At 45.8% G+C, this 17,716-nt stretch overlaps 6 protein-coding genes across 7 annotated transcripts in view; 3 read left to right on the top strand and 3 right to left on the bottom strand.

Moving 5' to 3' along the window:
• LOC6736492 (supervillin) overlaps nucleotides 1–6,477 on the bottom strand; it is a 110,811-nt gene extending 104,334 nt beyond the window's left edge. The window contains exon 1 of the mRNA XM_039293719.2: nucleotides 5,853–6,477. The gene's annotated coding sequence lies outside the window, so the exon portion shown is untranslated. The remainder of the gene's footprint in view (nucleotides 1–5,852) is intronic.
• A 1,192-nt stretch (nucleotides 6,478–7,669) lies between these two features.
• On the top strand, nucleotides 7,670–8,785 carry LOC6736488 (uncharacterized protein C7orf50 homolog). Its single transcript, XM_002083322.4, has 2 exons — nucleotides 7,670–7,986; nucleotides 8,042–8,785. Exons 1-2 carry the CDS (start codon nucleotides 7,830–7,832, stop codon nucleotides 8,716–8,718), a joined length of 834 nt encoding a protein of 277 aa, XP_002083358.1. The 5' UTR covers nucleotides 7,670–7,829; the 3' UTR covers nucleotides 8,719–8,785.
• LOC6736486 (nucleolar MIF4G domain-containing protein 1 homolog) lies at nucleotides 8,769–11,580 on the bottom strand. Of its 2 annotated transcripts, XM_039293747.2 has the most exons (3): nucleotides 11,483–11,575; nucleotides 10,587–11,357; nucleotides 8,769–10,533 (listed from the first exon to the last, which is right to left on the bottom strand). In XM_039293747.2, exons 2-3 carry the CDS (start codon nucleotides 11,140–11,142, stop codon nucleotides 8,849–8,851), a joined length of 2,241 nt encoding a protein of 746 aa, XP_039149681.1. In that variant the 5' UTR covers nucleotides 11,143–11,357; nucleotides 11,483–11,575; the 3' UTR covers nucleotides 8,769–8,848. The 2 variants fall into 2 exon arrangements, with proteins under 2 accessions (XP_039149681.1, XP_002083356.2); XM_002083320.4 differs by having other exon boundaries at nucleotides 10,587–11,580.
• Nucleotides 11,581–11,747: 167 nt separating this feature from the next.
• On the top strand, nucleotides 11,748–12,445 carry LOC6736484 (39S ribosomal protein L23, mitochondrial). The gene is made up of 2 exons (XM_002083318.4): nucleotides 11,748–12,147; nucleotides 12,209–12,445. Exons 1-2 carry the CDS (start codon nucleotides 11,854–11,856, stop codon nucleotides 12,365–12,367), a joined length of 453 nt encoding a protein of 150 aa, XP_002083354.1. The 5' UTR covers nucleotides 11,748–11,853; the 3' UTR covers nucleotides 12,368–12,445.
• LOC6736483 (thioredoxin, mitochondrial) lies at nucleotides 12,397–13,083 on the bottom strand. Its single transcript, XM_002083317.4, has 2 exons — nucleotides 12,810–13,083; nucleotides 12,397–12,747 (listed from the first exon to the last, which is right to left on the bottom strand). Exons 1-2 carry the CDS (start codon nucleotides 12,989–12,991, stop codon nucleotides 12,501–12,503), a joined length of 429 nt encoding a protein of 142 aa, XP_002083353.1. The 5' UTR covers nucleotides 12,992–13,083; the 3' UTR covers nucleotides 12,397–12,500.
• Nucleotides 13,084–13,305: 222 nt separating this feature from the next.
• Nucleotides 13,306–17,354, top strand: LOC6736482 (E3 ubiquitin-protein ligase MARCHF6). Its single transcript, XM_016170392.3, has 3 exons — nucleotides 13,306–15,160; nucleotides 15,219–16,628; nucleotides 16,805–17,354. The coding sequence occupies exons 1-2, from the start codon at nucleotides 13,604–13,606 to the stop codon at nucleotides 16,614–16,616; spliced, it is 2,955 nt and encodes a 984-aa protein (XP_016030018.1). The 5' UTR covers nucleotides 13,306–13,603; the 3' UTR covers nucleotides 16,617–16,628; nucleotides 16,805–17,354.
• The last annotated feature ends 362 nt before the right edge of the window (nucleotides 17,355–17,716 follow it).

Genomic DNA, 17,716 nt, shown 5'->3' with positions numbered 1-17,716 from the left:
GGAACTTACCTGCGCGGCAAGGAAGATCGCAGACAGATGGCATTAGTCATATGCGAGGTGTACATGATATGCGTGGAAATGATTAAGCAATTTCCGTTGACGTGCCATTTTCCAAATGGACCAGCAGAGAGTGAGAGTGCGGCGATAGCGAAATGTGTATCTGCAACTGCAATCGCTCATAAATCAAGTTTGCTCCATCGAGGCTTACGATCGTTCGGTTTATGGCGACAGATTTTGTGGCCAACCAAATGCAGTTAATGGTCAGGAATGTGGCGAAATGTGGCGAAAGGGAACTGCCGATATAATAGAGAGTTTCGGTTTCGTGTCGTTTTTATCTGGTGTTTAAGCGAAATGATTAGGAAACCAACTCACTAACAATTTTGCTCCAGATACTTGGGTAATTATACAATAGTAATCAGTGATTTATTGCCCCTAAGATTCCTGCAATCCTCAGGGTGTAATGGACTCAAATATGAGCAGTGAAGAGCATAATTTAAGGATCGTTTCCTTCGTGGCCATTTAATATATATGTAATAAGAGTAATACCTTAATTTCCCACGCCAATTATCCCTGATCTAACCATGCAGCTTCCTTGATGCAATTCCCCTCATTTTCCCACACCTTTCTGATGTCTCAACTGGCGGTTCTCAAGGAAAACAAACCGCAGATCATCTGGCTCTACGCCTGTGAGTTCCACCCCCAAACAACTCAAACACCTGCTGACCTGTGGCGCAATCTTTTTCCACCGATTGATGGATGGGACACTGTCAGGTAGTCGGGGGCAGCCACCAATCCAGCAGATACTTTCTGCCACATTGGTGTGAAATTTCGTTTCGTCTGAGGCCGCTCAAAGATATCTCTTTGAGGCGTTTTTGGAGCCCAACAGACCCACTCTGCGCCAAGTTCAATGGACGCTCGTTGGCAGACGCAGAAAAGGGTCTCCTTTTATGCTTCTTCAATTTTATGGACAGTTAAACAATTATATTTGGTATTTACAACCCGCCAGACGACCATTCGAGAGATACGCCATGAGAAAGATGATGCAATGCGGCAATCGACCAGCCACTCGCGATCAAAAGAAGGAGGAGTAGATGGCTTCAATCCAAGGAGCCGACCAGCGACAATCTGCCACTTGGCACTTTCGATTTTCGCTTTCGCAGTTTAAAAAAGAAAACATTTTGTTGCATTTTTTCCAGCTGGTCACGTAACGAGACCCAACAGCCAGCCAACCATCTGACCATTAAGAAATTCTTGAGGGTTGGGTGGGTGCTGCAATGCCGGGGCATTTGAGACCTGAGCAACTGCACCCGCACCCACCCAATCGAGCTGCCACGCCCGGGCGGCATAAATCACTGGGGAAAAGCGCAGTCCATTCCATGGTGTGTGCATAAATTTAATCGGGCGTTTTATATCAGCACCTCGACGTCGAAACTAGAAGACAATGCGCAATTCGCCTAAATATAGCCCAGACTTCGAGTCCGTTCGTCATGCCAGATGCAATCTAAATGAGAACCGACTCCCGCTCCGGATCGACAGCACGTCCAGATCTCAAGTTATGATGGGTTATAGTTGGGGAAAAATACGAGTACTCTACACCAGATACTCTGCTGAATTGCAAAAAGAAATTAAGAAACTAATTCGTTGATGAAATCTTGAAATTGAGGGAATTCCACATTCACCTACTACTTAGGAATCTGCCCTACCCAAAGTCATGTCCACTAAACCTTACGCATGTCTCGTAGAACGTACGCATCGATATGAAGAGACAGCAAAGTACGTTTGAATATTAACGAAACAAAAAAAACAAGATTTACCTATCCAGCTGCTGGTTTTGATTTTTATTTTAATTTTTTTATGGGCTCTACTCATGTATTTTTATGAAATCTGGCGTTTGTAGGTGCGCACCTATGATGTTGTTATTTCTGGTTTTGGTTTTTCTTGACGATTTCGGTTCATTTGTAAAATGCTCACGTGCCACGGATTTCTTGTTTGCCTAGACAAAGTTGTGGAAAAATAAAAAGTAGACATATATGTGTATAATAGTGAAAAGAATGCCATGGAGAGGCACGTTTCGGGCTGAACGCAGTTCGAGAAATTTGTTTGCCTATTTTATGTTGATTCCTATGACGGACCCTAATCCGCGACTGCATCCTATGGCCGCCCATGGCCAATCCTTGACGTCTGACGGAGGGGAGTGCCGCTCGCAGTGTTTGCAAATTAATTGCCAACTTATATGCAAATATCATAATCACCATTCTTCAATTCAAATTACATGGCTGGCGCAGCACATAACGATCGTGTATTCCAGGGCTCTCGGCAAATCTCCATGCAAATTCAATTTGATCTTTTCTGCATTTCTGTCGAGGAACGAAAAACAAGGCGCGAAACGATTTTCCAACCCACGCAGCGATATCGAGTAACAGCAAACGTGTTTGCATGTGAACTTGTATGAAATGCCAAGCTCGAATTGGGTTACAGACAATTGCCCGAACGTAATTATACCAAAAGCCCACAGAGCACCAAACAATCTTGTCCCCATATGCTGACAGCCGGATTGATTGCTCGGCCAGGTTTTTGGGATCTGAGGAGCAGCTAATAAGCGGGCAAATTGGGGAGAAACCTCCGAGCATTATGGCATTTTAAACGGAACGACAGAATGGCAGCTGAAAACCAGAAATGTCGATCATTTGCTTTGCTGTGTGTTTAGACCACAAAAAGCTCATTTCTTGGTAGGGTTCTTCTTGTTAATGTTTTACCAAGACAGTAGGAACACCACTAACCTGATATTTTACAAAAATATGGTCAACAAAAATAGAAACTTCTTCATTTAAACCAGTACAACCGAATCGAGAATAAATCTGTCAAGCTAAGCAAACAGCGATGATCATCTATCATAGTCAGGTGAAAACAAATAGAAATCTTAAATGTGCTGTGGCCCAAAGCAAAGTCATTAAGTTGTCTGAAGTCTAACGCATTAACTTCTCATCCCCAGATGATCTAAAATCGGATTAGTGTGATATCTAGGCCAAATCGCTGTAATAGTGCTCCAAAATTAACAAATTCATAATCAAATTTGGTATGCTGAATGTTAATTTGTATCAATTTGTGGCAATTTGAATGAAGAAAGAAACTACTATTTTTCCAGTTTTTCGCCAGGCACGCCAAATCAATCAAACCTTAGCAGTCGCACATGGAGCAAAACAATCAAAGCATTATCGCAAAAAACGGCGGACTGCAAAAACCAAAAAAAGGAAAGATTAATGAACACAAATGTACATTAAATTGGTTGGCCCGACGCACTTTCACTTTCCTCCATCGAACGGGCCGAGAAAAACCGATAGGGCAAAGAAATTTATAGTTGGGAAACTAACCATCAGATACTACGAACCTACTTGACCCAATAAGACCCACCAAACAAGCACACGCAATGCAAAACGCATTGGGATATCGCTCGTTGTCCCTGGCAGTTGTTTAATTGGATTGTTTATTGGGTGAATGGGGGTGGTTGCCATGCTCCCAGCGGGTTGGCCTATCTATTCCCGACCTCAATGTCCGCGAAATTGAGTCAACCCATGTTGCCCCCGTGTACTGACCCAGTTCGCCATATTTCATGCTCAATTTTACTCTTTCAGGGTCACGTGAAACCAAATGGACTAACTAAAAGTGCTCGTATTTTTGCAACATTCCCCAAGGCCTTCCTATATCGCCACCGATGTCGTCAGATCGGTGGATTATTTTAGCTATCCCGCTGTTGTTTGTCCATTCTATATCTGTCTGTCGGTCTGTCTACTAAATTAATGGAATTCTTTCTGCAAAATTTATTTAAAGACATTTTTGAAAATCTCTAAAAAACATTTTAAAATATGTTTGGGGTTTTCTTATGAGAAACAATATATAGAAAAGTTTCTATTCTAAGGAATTCACTTTAGTTTTCGATAGATCTTAGGAAATTTTATTAATACAATGCACATTTAATGCACATTCTTTATCAATAATATATTTTATCCGCAGATCATTGTACTGTTCAAGAGTATATTTAACAATTTCATACGGCTCGTTACACCAAGAATTTCAACGCATTTCATTAATCTTTGTGGACGTTCCATTATACCCGACTTGACCGTCTTGCTCTGTCTTGGCCAGACAATTTTTCATATTTTAACGAGCTAAAATTACGCGACTTATCGTAAAGGGACCCTGATATTATATAGCTATTGAATGCGGTCCAAGTGTCACCCCCAACAATCTGTCACAATTTATTTAAACACTTGCTCCCCATGTCGTTACTCTGTCGGCCGAAAAACAAATTGTATTTGCGGCGATTGTTTTTTGGGATTTTCTCTGAAAACATTTCGTTGACGGAAGTGCGCGTGTCGGCGCGACGCCATTTAAGCCAAAAAATGAATATGGCCTTATAATGTGTATTTAACGATTCGGAAAACAGGCGAAAAGGCAGGCGGTGCATTAATATTTCAGTCGCGTTGCGAACGCGCAAATCTGTGACGCCCTCGAGTCGCCAAATCCTGACTTGCATTGAGAATCGGAACGACGTTTAATTTCCCTATATAGAAATCGCAATATCGGCAAACAGTAGCACATACATATAGGTAGATATCCACATATAGAGAACATATAAACCAGCCGGCCATCAACTAAACGGCCCATGGCCTGCATAAACAATTTGACGTCAATTCGAATGGAAAGAGAACAGAAGTATCTGACTTCGAAATCGAGCAAAATCAAAATAAACCCAATGAATGTGTATTTTCATATTTTCGCCTCACTTGCGCTTCAGGAAATAAATCAAAAAGCTCATGGAAAGAAACCATTTTAAGCTAAATTATATACTGCAAAGAAAGCCGGCAATTTGTTTGCTCATAGTCTGGTCAGAGAATTTACGACCCAACTATCTGTGGGGCTTGAAATTGCACTCAACCCCTAATGGAGAATGACTCAACCATCCGACAACCAACCACCGATGAGCCAAAGGGCGTCTTTCGTTGGCCAACTTGCCAAGTTGCAATGGGCAACATTGAAAAATAAGTATGCAAAGAGCAGAATGTTTAGCCGCTGACCCTTAAAAAGCGATATTTGACATTTGTGCTCGAAATATACATTTAACTAGTGCCGCAAGGCAAAGTGAAAGTACAAAAGAGCATTTAAGGGGCAAGGTATGTGCCCGAATCCAGGGTATACTATTCGATTCATTACTCATCAAGATGGAAATATTAAATATTCCCATTTATTAGTTTCTGATATTTCCAGAACCGCAGGAATGATATACAGCCCCACGAATTCCACTATAGCCCAAACTTTCAGGGGAAATGATGTGTAGCATCGATTCATTCATATTAGACGAACGAATGAGTTTAGTTCGAATACATATATCTTATTTTTGGGGGGCCTTAATTGCCGACGAACTGATCCATTTTTAGAGGAGAACTATTGGAAAAACACACGCCAGCGGAGAACGGCAGAGGTGAAAAACGATTCAGAAGATGCGGCTGCCAAATAGATACAAGTTGCTAGCGCATACGGTAGATACAGATTTGAATCCGAATCTGAATCTGAATCATGATGGACGCACACAAGTGGACCTGGGCCACACCTCCCCTCCTCAGCTGATGTAATAGTCAGTCCAACGGATGTGCCGAAATGTTTATAAACAAACAAGGAAATTGCACAGAGAGAAAACGAGCATACAGATCTTAAATTGGATCATGGATAAAATCAAAAATGATTTAGACTTCAAGCAATATTCAGATGTGTTCCTGAATTTTTAGACTATTAATAACATTATGTTCCTAATCAGAGGACAGTTCCAAAAAAAATGTGGGTTGACTTGAACTTACACTTATATCGCGTACTGTCGAGCATTTACAACATGCCGAGCTTCATCATTCCAGAACAGAAAGTTGAACGATATATTCTGCGTTCCGTTTGGGGTTGGCCTTTCAGGTGGGTTTGTTTAGGCCGCTCACGTTGTCACAGAAACCGCAGTCAGTGGGGGGTTAAGTAAAAAGTAGGGTCCGAAGTATGTTAGAAAGTAAAACGCGCGCAAAACAAATGCCACTATATTGATTAGTGGAAAGGCACAGGGGAACACACGCGTGCAACCGGCGAAGTTAACCGGAGTCGTTAGCCTTATTCTTTTTCTATTTGTTGTGACAGCTCGCTGTCTGCACTTTTGTTGTTGTGACTGTGGGCAATCCAATTAGCCAGTAAAGATGCCGCCCCAACAATCAGATAGTAGTGGCAAATACCCCAGATATTCACGATATATCCACCGAAAAATTACGGAAATATCTTTGGGATTGTTTCGATTCGGAAGCCAAAGAGATTTGCTTAGAACTTGGGATAGAAACGCGTGGAAAGCCACCGAAGACCGCGACGGAAAAGCGGAAAACGCGAGGGAAAACGCGATGCGACCGGGAACACAACCAAAGCAGAACTGAATGGCCAGCGGAGGAATCCAATGGCCAACAAATTCTGAGGCGATCCCTGAGTGAGAGCTTTTCTCTCACTCGACATGGGCGGAAAACTGAGAAAAAGTCGGAAAATGCTATTTTAGCCCATGCCGGAAAACCACTCAAAGAGCCAAAGCATAATGAAAAAATTATGTGTGAACATTTCGACGTAGCAAATTGTTTACAACGATTTTTGGGTGGAAGGCGCGCCGGCGTTCAGCGGTTGAAAATAAAATTGCAATTGGCGAGGAATTTTTAAAATAAATATTTCCGGGATATATATTTTAGAAAAAATCGAGATGTGTTTTATAGAACATTTTAAATTTCAACTATAACTTCCACATGGATTCAGTTTGGCCGACCTAAAGATATTTTTTGTTCGACAAGCATTCATTAACAATCAATTTGATTTGGAATGTACATATATTTGAAAACATAATAATCCGCCCTCGCAAATCTAAGATAAAACGGTAAAACGTGTAATTGCCTAACTTATAACGGTAAATTTTGATGGCGGCTTACACCCACACTTGTACGTACCTTGAAAAATGCAGCTGGAACGCAGGACCTTGCGACCACTCCACCAAGCAATCAACAGCTGTTGCAGGACACCCGCCTTCGCTTTTATCAATATGTCGCCTCTCCTTGCTTTTATATTTACATTTGGATATTTCCTCGTCGTTTTAAAACCGATAAACAGGAATTTTCATTTTTATTTGCCGGTGACACACACACAAATACACGCACGCACTGCCGAAAACACAAGCACACGCGCAAGTAAACAGTTGCATTTTGCCGGCTGGATTTGTTGTTGCCGCCGCCAGATGAAAAATGGAATATGGATAAATTGCGCAAAAAACTTACCTGTAATATGGCTAATACCGCTCTTTACTTTAATCAAAGCTTTGTTAACTACTTAATAACTCTTACATTAATTAATCACAACTATCACACCGGTTTTATTTACGCGCCTTTAACACGACACGTATTTCGTTGATTTTGGCGCGATTTCGTTTAAAAAAAGACGGTGGGATGGCATAGGCGCTGACCATACACACGCGAAATGCACTTTTTATGATTTATAGCTTGTTTATTTTGTTTTGATTATTTATTGTTAAACGAAAGCTAAAATTTGGCTTTTGTTTGGCGCCGTTGCCAGATCGATTGTGGTTAGTCATATGGTGAGCCTGCTGCCAGACTGCGAGAGCAACCCACTTTTTAGTGTTGGCTAACAGCGGTATTTGGGCCCAGCCTGGCAACGCCCTACAGAAACACATTTTGTTTGTAACTTAAGAGGATTTTTAAATTTTCTTTTGAATAACTTAGTGTACAAAGTTAATTTTTGAACGGCACACTTCTGAAATGGCCCGCACTGAACTGGAGAAAAAGGACAAGCGCCAGGGCAAAAAACGCAAGCACGAGGTGGCTGAGAACCCTGAACATGCGGCCAGCGACGACGAGGTGGCCGACAAAAGTCTGATTCTAGCTCCACAGGCAGATCAAGAGGAGGCCGCAATAGGTGGGTTTCAGCTCAAATCTATATCGGCTATGTGTAACATGTCCAACATTTACAGATAAACCCGCCAAGAGGCGGCAAAAAGAAGCAGAAGTATCGGTCACTAAGAAACGTAGCAGGAAAAACCAAGCTGAGGAGCAGGTGGCCACCAGTGGAGGCGATGAAAGTCTTCCTCAGAAGACCCAAAAGAGAAAACAGGTGCAGGATGCAAACGAAACCAAAAAGCTGAAACGCAGCAAAACGCAGGAAAGTAACTCGGAAGACAACGACGATGCGGACTCGCAACCCACAACAGCGCAACTAAAAGAAGCAGCTCGTCCGGAGAACGCTTATGCAGTGGTTACCGTGCGCCAAAAGAAGAAACAGAAGCACCAGCAGCGCCTCGAGGCCCAAAAGAGTCAGAGCTCCAACAAAGATGCCAAAGTCAACAAGGAATATCTCCTAAAATGGAAGGAATCCCGCCAGGATTGGAAGTTCAACAAACTGCGACAGATTTCCATACAACAAACCGCCTTTGATGTGGAGAAACTGGATGAGGAGCTGTGGCCAACTGCTCTGGAGTATTTGGCCAGTTCCCAGGGAGCAGCGCGCTCCAAGATCAGTCAGTTGGCCGAGGAGGTGATCCAGAAACTGGACAAGGAGGGCGAGAGACTGGAGGACGAGGCGGAAAGGCGAAAGCTAATCGAGTCCACGCAGTACCAGCGGGCACGCGATCTCCTCCAAAGCTTCGACTAGATTATTATGTTAGTTGTTAATTTTTGCCTTAGGAATAAATTACACATGCCTTCCTATTTTACAAGAACTTGTTCTTGATTTGTTTTATAGCATCCTCATTATGTATAACATTTTACAAATTTACTTATAACTACAGGTCCACATAGGCTAAAAGTTTGTCAATGTGATCAACGCGCTGCTGCAGAAGCTGTCGATCCTCGTCCTTCAGCTTAAGTTTGTCCAGCTGATCCTCTTTCAAAAGAAAATGCTGCAGGAAGAGCCTTACGCTTTGCTTAAACTGCTGCAGCTTGGTGTTTTTGGCCACTCTTTCGAACGTCTGATAAATCTCGCGTTCATCGTTAGCCAAAAGCAGCCTGACCATCACTTCCTTCATAAAGTAAAAGCTGAGCTTGTCCAGCTGCATAAAGTCCACTACTTTGAGCACTGACAGCTGCAGACCAGCAGCTAGGATTACTTGCTGCAGAAAACTAGCCAGGTTGCGAATCTGCGGCTTGGAAAGCTTATCGATATCATTGATTCTGTCCCAACTGGCAAACTGGAAAGCCAGTTGAAACTTTCTGTTGAATTGGCAGAACTTAAGGGCCAGATGAGCGTAGTAGGGATTGGCACGCTTCTCATTCAGAGCGCAATGGATGATCACATAGGCCACCGCTCGCTGGTCCTTCAGAGCCAAATGCAGAATCTTCTCAAAGGCGTCCACATAATCGGCGGCACTCATGACGATGCAGAAGATATTCCTCCTTTCGGCTGTGTTCATCTGCTGCTTTCTGGCCAGCTCCAGTAGCTGGTCCGCAAAACCTCCGTTGGCAGACTTCGATGAGTTCTTATCCTGCTTTTGCTTGGCGGATCCCATCTCATCCAGATTTCCCGTCCAGGCGGAGCCCACAATCCACCATTTACCCACTTTATCAGCACGCAGGAGGTCCTCCAGGGTTATGTTCAGAGTCACCACGTAGCGATCATTTTTCAGCATGGCCTTAAGGCGCTTTCGCAGATTCTCCGCCAACTCGGGATCATACTGGGGCAGCTTTTGCATGTTGTTGTTTTTGACAGCATTCAGAATATCAACCATGAAACGCAGGCGCGGATTCTCTTTCAGTTCCAGTGGGGCACTGGCAATTTGCGATTGAACTTTTTGCATCATGGTCTTAAAGGCCAGTGGATCGTCCTTGCGCAGCCGGAAGCCAATGGACTGGAAGATCAGCAAAAGGCACTCCACGCTCTTCTCGCAAAGATGATCTGACAATTTGCCGATGAGCTCCATCAGCAAGTTCAGCTCGTAGATCTTGAAGAGGTACATGTAGCAGAGCACCAGTACTAGGTTATTCAGCTGCTTATCCTCCACCTCCAGGCTAGAGATGTTCTTGACGTAATCATCGAATAACTCCACAAAAGTCTGCAGGAAATGCGCTCCAATCTCGCTGCCCACCTGGGCATGTAGGTAGGCCAGCAGCACCATGTGTTCCTGCACCATTCGCTCGTTGGTTCGCGTGGAGCCCAGAAGGGCTTCTTGAATTAACTTGGTCAGGGTCTCGTTCATGTTGTAGCGGGAGTTTTTCATGTACAGCTCCTCGATGCCGGCGGCAATCTTGTGTAGATTCGCTTCTGACAATCGATTGAGCAGACCTTTGCATTGCTTCAGAAGGCGAGCTAGTATCTCTGCCTGTTTTTCACTTGATCCCGCGCTGGCTGCCATCAAAGCTCGCTGATGTGGCGGTATGTACTTTTGACCGGCGGCTGAGGACTCGAGCTCCACGGGATCAGGCAGGATGTTTCCCTCGGCATCGCGTTTACGTCCGTAGATATCCTCTTTAACTGTAATTAATTCGTTAATTAAATGAATAACTCTAAACGATGTATGTACTCACTTTTAGGTGCATTCTCTTCCTGCTCCGAATCCTCCTCGCTTTGTTCTTCCTCTGCACTTAGGTCTTCATCATCATCTTCACCCTCAGAGCCACTGTCATCTTCTGGGAAGTTATCCATGGGCTCATTTCTGTCCTCCTCATCCTCTTCCTCATCGCTCCACATTCCCTCCTCCTCCTTTTCCATCTCCTCCTTCAGCTTTTTCTTACGCTCCTGCTTCTCCTCCCACTTCCGCTTCTCCTCATCGTCATCCAGGACAAAGTCAAGCAGGTAGTCCAGGCCATCGTTGAACATCTTCCGGACCAAGCGGTTTTTGTCCTTGGATTTGTTGAGCTTCAGCTTCTTCTCCAGCTTGTTGATCTCGCGATCATCTTCCTCGTTCTCTATGCGAAGTTGCTTGATTCGCTGCTTCTTGGACTTGCTCTCCAGTTCCTTTTGCTGGCGCAGTTCCTTCCGCCTGACCGCCTCTTCATCCTGTCTTTGGATGGCGCCTCCTGGCGTTTTCTTCACTTTCTTTCCCAGAGGTTCATAGACTTCAACCTTTTCCCTTGCGGGCATCAGAGCATCCACCTCCGCATCGCTGAAATCCGAATCTATGGACTCGTCATCGTCACTGTCTATTTCACCGGACAAAAGTTGCTCCTTGGGTATTTCATCTGGATTTATTATTTTCGGCTTCTGGCTCCGTTTCTTCTTCTTGTTTTTGCCTAGCAGCGACTGCGCTGCCAACGCCTCTGCCGCCGCCGCCACGCGCTGTGTACCGTTTGTTTTGCCTGCGAAATAAAGTCGTTTATTCTGCTTTTTGAACTCCGACTTCTGCTTTCTCTGCTCCTTGCGGGTCAAAGGTTTAGCTTTCGCCTCCTTTTTCTTTATTTTTGCCATTTTCAATGGCATTTACCAGAGATTTCAGCTGAACCGAATTTTAAAATTGTTGTGGTTGACAATCAGCTGTTCAAAACAAGTGTTGGACAACCCACGTGCTTTTACACGGGTGTAGGTAACAGCAGTTTGAGAGGAATCTGGATTTAGTAATATTATTAGATAATATAATATTTTAGAAGTGGTAAAAATGTGGAATATTTTATAGTTAACAGCATAGTAAATTAAATTAATAATTACATTAAGTCTTAGTTTATAATCTTACTCGACCCCCTTGCCACGCCTGTGTCCGCCCGAAACCCTTGGCCTTTTTTAGTGCATTTCATAAACGCACAACAATTAATTTAATTTTTGTATTCTTGAATTAGAATCTTAGATAAGTGAGCAATTATGTCCACGAGGTGGTATCCCATCTACCAGCGCGGCAATCCGCAACTGCGCGTTTTCCTGCCCAACTTCTGGATGAAGCTAATCCGACCCACGGAGGAACAGCCGCCCAATGTGGTCACCTTTTCGGTGTCCATGGAGATGACCAAGTACGATGTGCGTAGCTATCTGGAGAAGATCTACAAGCTGCCGGTGGTGGATGTGCGTACTCGAATTGCCATGGGCGAGACCAAGAGGGATCAGACCTACGGCTACATCACCAAAAAAGACGATGTGAAGCTGGCTTATGTAACATTGGTATGGCCCTCTAAAAACCCCCCATTCAATGGATATTCCCAATGATATTTGTGTATTCCAGCCCAGGGAGGAGTCCTTTGTCTTCCCCGACTTCTTTTCCGAAAAGGCTGAGAAGCAGGCCAAGGAGGAAAAGTCGCTGGATGAATCGAAAGCCGGCTTCCGCAGATTTCTGGACAGGAACAAGAAACGACCCGGCACTCCGGGCTGGTTTTCCATTTAGTTCTTAGTCTGTAATCTTAGTACTTTTCGTTTCAACGGGTAAATAAACATTTATTTCGAAAGTCCGAATTAACCTAAAGCTCAGCTTTATTTGCGAGGAGCTCAACCTCCATTTTTTTGGGATTTCTCGGTTATTACTTGGCCTGCTTGACGGCGGCGGCAACCCAGGCGCGGATTTTGTCCTCGTCCTGGAGGCCCACCATGCGCTGCACCTCCTTGCCGTTCTGCAGCACCACTAGCACGGGCACGGCGGCCACATCGTAGTCCAGAGCCAGTTCGCTGTGCTCATCTATGTCCACTTTGGCCAGCTTGATGGAACCGGCCTGTTCTCCCACAATACTCTCGATGCGCGGGGTCAACAGCTTGCAGGGGTTGCACCAGCTGGAGGATTACAATATAAACATTAATATGCCATGTCTTCAGATTAAAAATATGAAAATTACGTTGCGAAAAAGTCCACAATCACGGGCTGCTGGCTGTTCTTTACTTTCTTGTCGAAGTCCTCGGCGCTCTGGACTTTGAAGATCTCCTGTCGCGGCGCAGACACTGACAGCATGCGAATTTGCTGGCCGCTAGTCAGACGACGCGTTGTCTGTCCCAGAATGTTAATAATCTGTCGCTGCATGGCTTATTTTCTACAATTTCTCAGTGCAAAAAGTTCAGCAATTGATTGCAAAATAATGACAAGGGAATCAGAACAACAATGAGAGGGGAGTTGCCAGATGGATTGGTATTGCCTAATGATGTGTGTACACACTGTTGATGAAACTGTTACTTCCCGGTCACTGTTTGCATAAGTCGTGAGAATTTATTTTATATTTATTAAGTTAAATAGTTATATTTATTTAGCAAGACTATGTAATCTTTTTGAATTTTTAATTTATAATAAATAACGATATTTCGTGCACTCAATCTAGTTGGCATCTCCGCTGTGAAAATAATCACCAACTTCATGGTGTGCACACATTGGCTATACTTTTTTTGAGAAGTAGTCTTGTTTTGTTTTGTCGTAATAATATCCCAACTTTTCGGTTAAAATTCTATTGTTACAATCGTAATACGGTCCGTAATCATCGAAAGGTTAATTGGCGCACATAAAAAGCGGGAATAATCGTCTTAAAACCCCCGTACCCTCGGGTCAATTACGGAAATTGTCCAGCGAATTTCGCAAATGGCCAGTGGAACTTTAGTATTTCAGTCAAACTGAAGACCAAGGATCAGGGAAAAAGCTATCAGTATGGACGACCTGTCGCAGGGCGACATTTGCCGCGTGTGCAGATGCGAGGCACAGCCGGATAGGCCTCTATTCTACCCGTGCATCTGCACGGGATCGATCAAGTACATCCATCAGGACTGCCTGATGCAATGGATGCGCTACTCGCACAAGGAATACTGCGAGCTGTGCAGCTACCCCTTTAGCTTCCAGCCCATCTATGCACCGGATATGCCGCGAGTCCTGCCGCTAAAGGATGTCCTCGTGGGACTGATGTCCGCCGTTCTGGGAGGCGCCCGCTGCTGGCTTCATTACACCCTGGTCGGGTTGGCCTGGTTCGCAGTGGTGCCGCTGTCTGCCTACAGGACCTACCGATACCTGTTCCGGGCGAGCTCCTTCGATATGATTCTCACGCTGCCCTTCGACATCTTCTCCGTGGAAAACCTGGCAGCGGATGCCTTTCGGGGCTGTTTTGTGGTCATATGCACGCTTTTGTCCTTCATAGGATTAGTCTGGCTGCGCGAGCAGATCCTGCATGGCGGCGGACCCGATTGGCTGGAGCGTGACGATGCCCCCCTGCAGGCAGCGGCTGCTAATCCGGCGCCTGCTCCCGCCGCCGAGGCAGCTCCACAGCCCCAGGACGACAACAACAATGCAGACGACAATGAAGCTCCGGTTCCAGCGGGCAACGAAAGGCAGGGTGCCCAGGCCCAGGATGCTGCTCCAGCGCCTGCAGCTCCCGTCGTGGACGCCGATGCCGATGAGCAGAATTGGAATCCCATGGAGTGGGATCGGGCTGCCGAGGAGCTCACCTGGGAACGCCTGCTCGGACTCGATGGCTCGCTAGTTTTTCTGGAGCACGTCTTCTGGATCATCTCACTGAACACCATGTTCATCTTCACATTCGCCTTTTGTCCCTACTGCGTGGGCAACTTCATCCTGAGCTCCATGGATCTTCTGCAGCCCGAGAAACCACTGCTGCACTTTCACGGCCTGATTACCACGCTGTTCGGTTACTGCTGCATTGGATTGACCCTGGTGGTGCTGCACTTCTTCTCCAGAGTTTTCCGCCTGCGGAGAGTCTGCTGGTTCATTGGATTGTGCTATATTGTGGTCAAGGTGTCGTTGCTGTCGGTGTTGGAGATCGGAGTACTCCCGCTGATTTGCGGCTGGTGGCTGGACATCTGTTCGTTGCCCCTACTAGATGCCAGCCTCAAGGATCGCAAAGAGAGTTTTAGGGCTGCTCCGGGCACCTCACTTTTTGTCCACTGGATGTTTGGCATGGTATACGTTTACTACTTCGCTGCCTTTGTATCGCTGTTGCGCGAGGTCCTGCGACCGGGAGTGCTCTGGATATTCCGCAATGTCAACGATCCTGACTTCAGTCCCATCCAGGAAATGATCCATGTACCAATTGTGAGACACATCCGGCGGCTGGTCGCTTCGGCTATGATCTTTGGATTTGCAGTGCTCTTGATGCTATGGCTGCCCATTAGAATTCTGCAGTTGGTTTGTCCGGACTTCTTGCCATATGCACTTAGTGGCGATTCAGAGGTCAATCTGCAATTGCTGCTTTTACAAGTAAGTTACACGAATACTTATTTGAATGTAAGTCAACAATCTAAACTCGCCATTCCAGATCGTCTTGCCGGGCTTCTTCGAGCAGACCCAAACACGCATCTGGCTAAAGGGCTTGCTGCGCATTTGGTGCACAGCGGTGGCCTGGTTGCTGGGCATCCGAAGCTACTTGCTCCCAGCACCGGAGCCGGAACCTGACATTCCCGCTGCTGGAGAAGGCGTGGAGAATGCCGCTGGCGAAAATGAAAACCAGGCAGGCGCGGCAGCGCATGCGGCAGCCCAACCACCAGCACCACCTCCTCCACCGCCACCGCCAGTGGAACCGGCGCCGGCACCACGAAACCTTGCCGCCGCCCATCAGGCCATCATGCAACGGGATGCACCCGTGGGATTCCAGCCGTACGACAAGCCATCGCTGTTCGCTATCCGTTTGTGTGCCCTGTTGGCACTCATGTGTTTGTCCATCGTTTGTGCTGCCATGTTGACGCTCACGGTTCCAGTCTACATCGGTCGGCGGCTGATGATGCTCTGGTCTGCCCAGCCGGGTGAGAAGGCAGCCGGAGCGGCAGCCGCAGAAGGAGCGGCTGAAGTGGTACGAAATCTAGATCCAATCGATCCGGAAGGAGCCAGAAAGAACGAGCGACTACTGCGCTCGCATGAGCTGTACACCGCTGAGATTGGTGGCTACCTATGCTGGATTGTCTGCCGGGCAGTAGCTGCGGTGGTCACCCTGCTGCCACAAGGCCGCGCGGCTATTGTCGACAAAGTAAAGCACTGGGTCCGAGTGGCATTGCAATATGCCCTGCCCGTTCTAACACTCCTGGGAATCTTCGTGCTGGTTCCGTTGCTGATTGGATTGCTGATGGAGTTGGCGGTGGTCATTCCCCTACGCGTTCCACTACGCAAGACACCCATCCACTTCCTATGGGAGGATTGGGCGCTGGGAGTGCTCTACTGCAAGATAGCCATCGCCTTGACGCTGATGGGTCCGGACTGGCACTTGAAGCGGGCATTGGAGCGAGCCTACATGGATGGATTGCGCGATTTCGACTTGAAGTTTGTGATGCGGGACTTGGCTGTGCCGGTCGTTACTACCATTGGTCTGGCCCTGGCCATACCCTATGTCATGGGACATATGATGTTCCCGATTTTCCTAGCAGACGCCTATGCGCAGCATGTCGTCGCACGGCTCGTGTATCCCGTAAGCTTCATTGCGGTGGGCAGCATATGCATCCTTTTGTTCCAGATCGACCAGCTGAAGAAGCTCTACCTGTCCATCAAGGTGGATAAGTACCTGGTGGGCCAGAGGCTGGTCAACTATGAGCACCGCAAGAAGCAGCAGGAGGAGGAGAAGGAGCAACAGCGGGCGGCCCGCGAATTAAGGGCGAACCAGGAGAGAGATCGGGAGCGAGATCGGGAACAGTTGGCCCAGGAGCACGAGTTGGCTGAACTTCTGTAACGAGATGATCAGGTGCGAATCGTAGGCTTTTCAGTTTCTAATTTGTGCGACAGAAGGGGAATCAATAAATTATCAGCTCACGAAGGCTATTAGGTTTTCACGTATCAAATTGTTAAACTCTTTGAAAATGATGGCAATCTTGTGTTTCTATCTTAAGCAATTAAAGCATGTCCAATTTCTATTTGAAGATTTTTATTTCAACCCGACAAGGAGAAGGACACCATGATGTTGAAGATGTTGAAGGCTCCGTGCTTTTTCGTCGTGGAGATGCTTCTGCTGCTAATTTATCCCTGTTTACCATCAATTGCTCTGCGAAACGCAAGGATTTGGAAATTTTGTTCTAGCTTAGTTAATTTTTCCCCTCTTTGTTTTACGATTAATTTGTTAGCTGCAATTGTTGTTAAATCCTTACGCTACACAGTTTATAGATCCTAAGTTGTATGATATTTTGACTTCCGCCACATCCGCACTGACAGAAGTAATCGATGGGCAGCGATTAAACCTTGTATTAGAGCCGTATGCAGAAACTTCATCTGGGAGCTGTAAACTTTAGGAACTTTAGAGAAACCCCCAGATAAACCAAATCCCATATGGTGAAAGTGGTGAAAAATGAATGGATAGTGGAATAGAAAAATGAACATTTTCGAGCTAGCTTTACGAACTGTAAAAATTACATATGTAACATTATAAATATAACTGATTTAAAATTAATTAATAAATTAAACTTTAAACTTCAAAGGAGCCTTCGAAATTGTTTTTAGATGATGGCGACACAATCTTTCTGCCAACAAATTGATCAAGGCATCTGTTGTGCCAAGTCGAAAAGAAATATATACAGACAATTAATCAACGTCCAAACATATTAAATGAAGCACCATAATGTAAGTGGAGTCAATGGATGAGCGCTCCGCTCAAGTGAGCTAATCATTGAATTCGTGCTGAGTTGGCCAGGAGCGAAGTGATGGGGGCGATGTCAATCATACGCCCTGTGTGCCAGCGGCAATTGACAGAAACGAGTCTCGCCCACGGCACACGTATGAGGGATGACCAGCTGGAGTGGAGGGAGACCGGCAGCAGGGAGATTCCAGGATGGTCGCCCC

This window comes from Drosophila simulans, chromosome 3L (assembly GCF_016746395.2).
Source record: "Drosophila simulans strain w501 chromosome 3L, Prin_Dsim_3.1, whole genome shotgun sequence".
Classification (NCBI taxonomy): Eukaryota; Metazoa; Arthropoda; class Insecta; order Diptera; family Drosophilidae; genus Drosophila; species Drosophila simulans.
The sequence above is the reverse complement of the archived record's forward strand: the minus strand, read 5'-3'. Positions and strand labels throughout refer to the sequence as shown.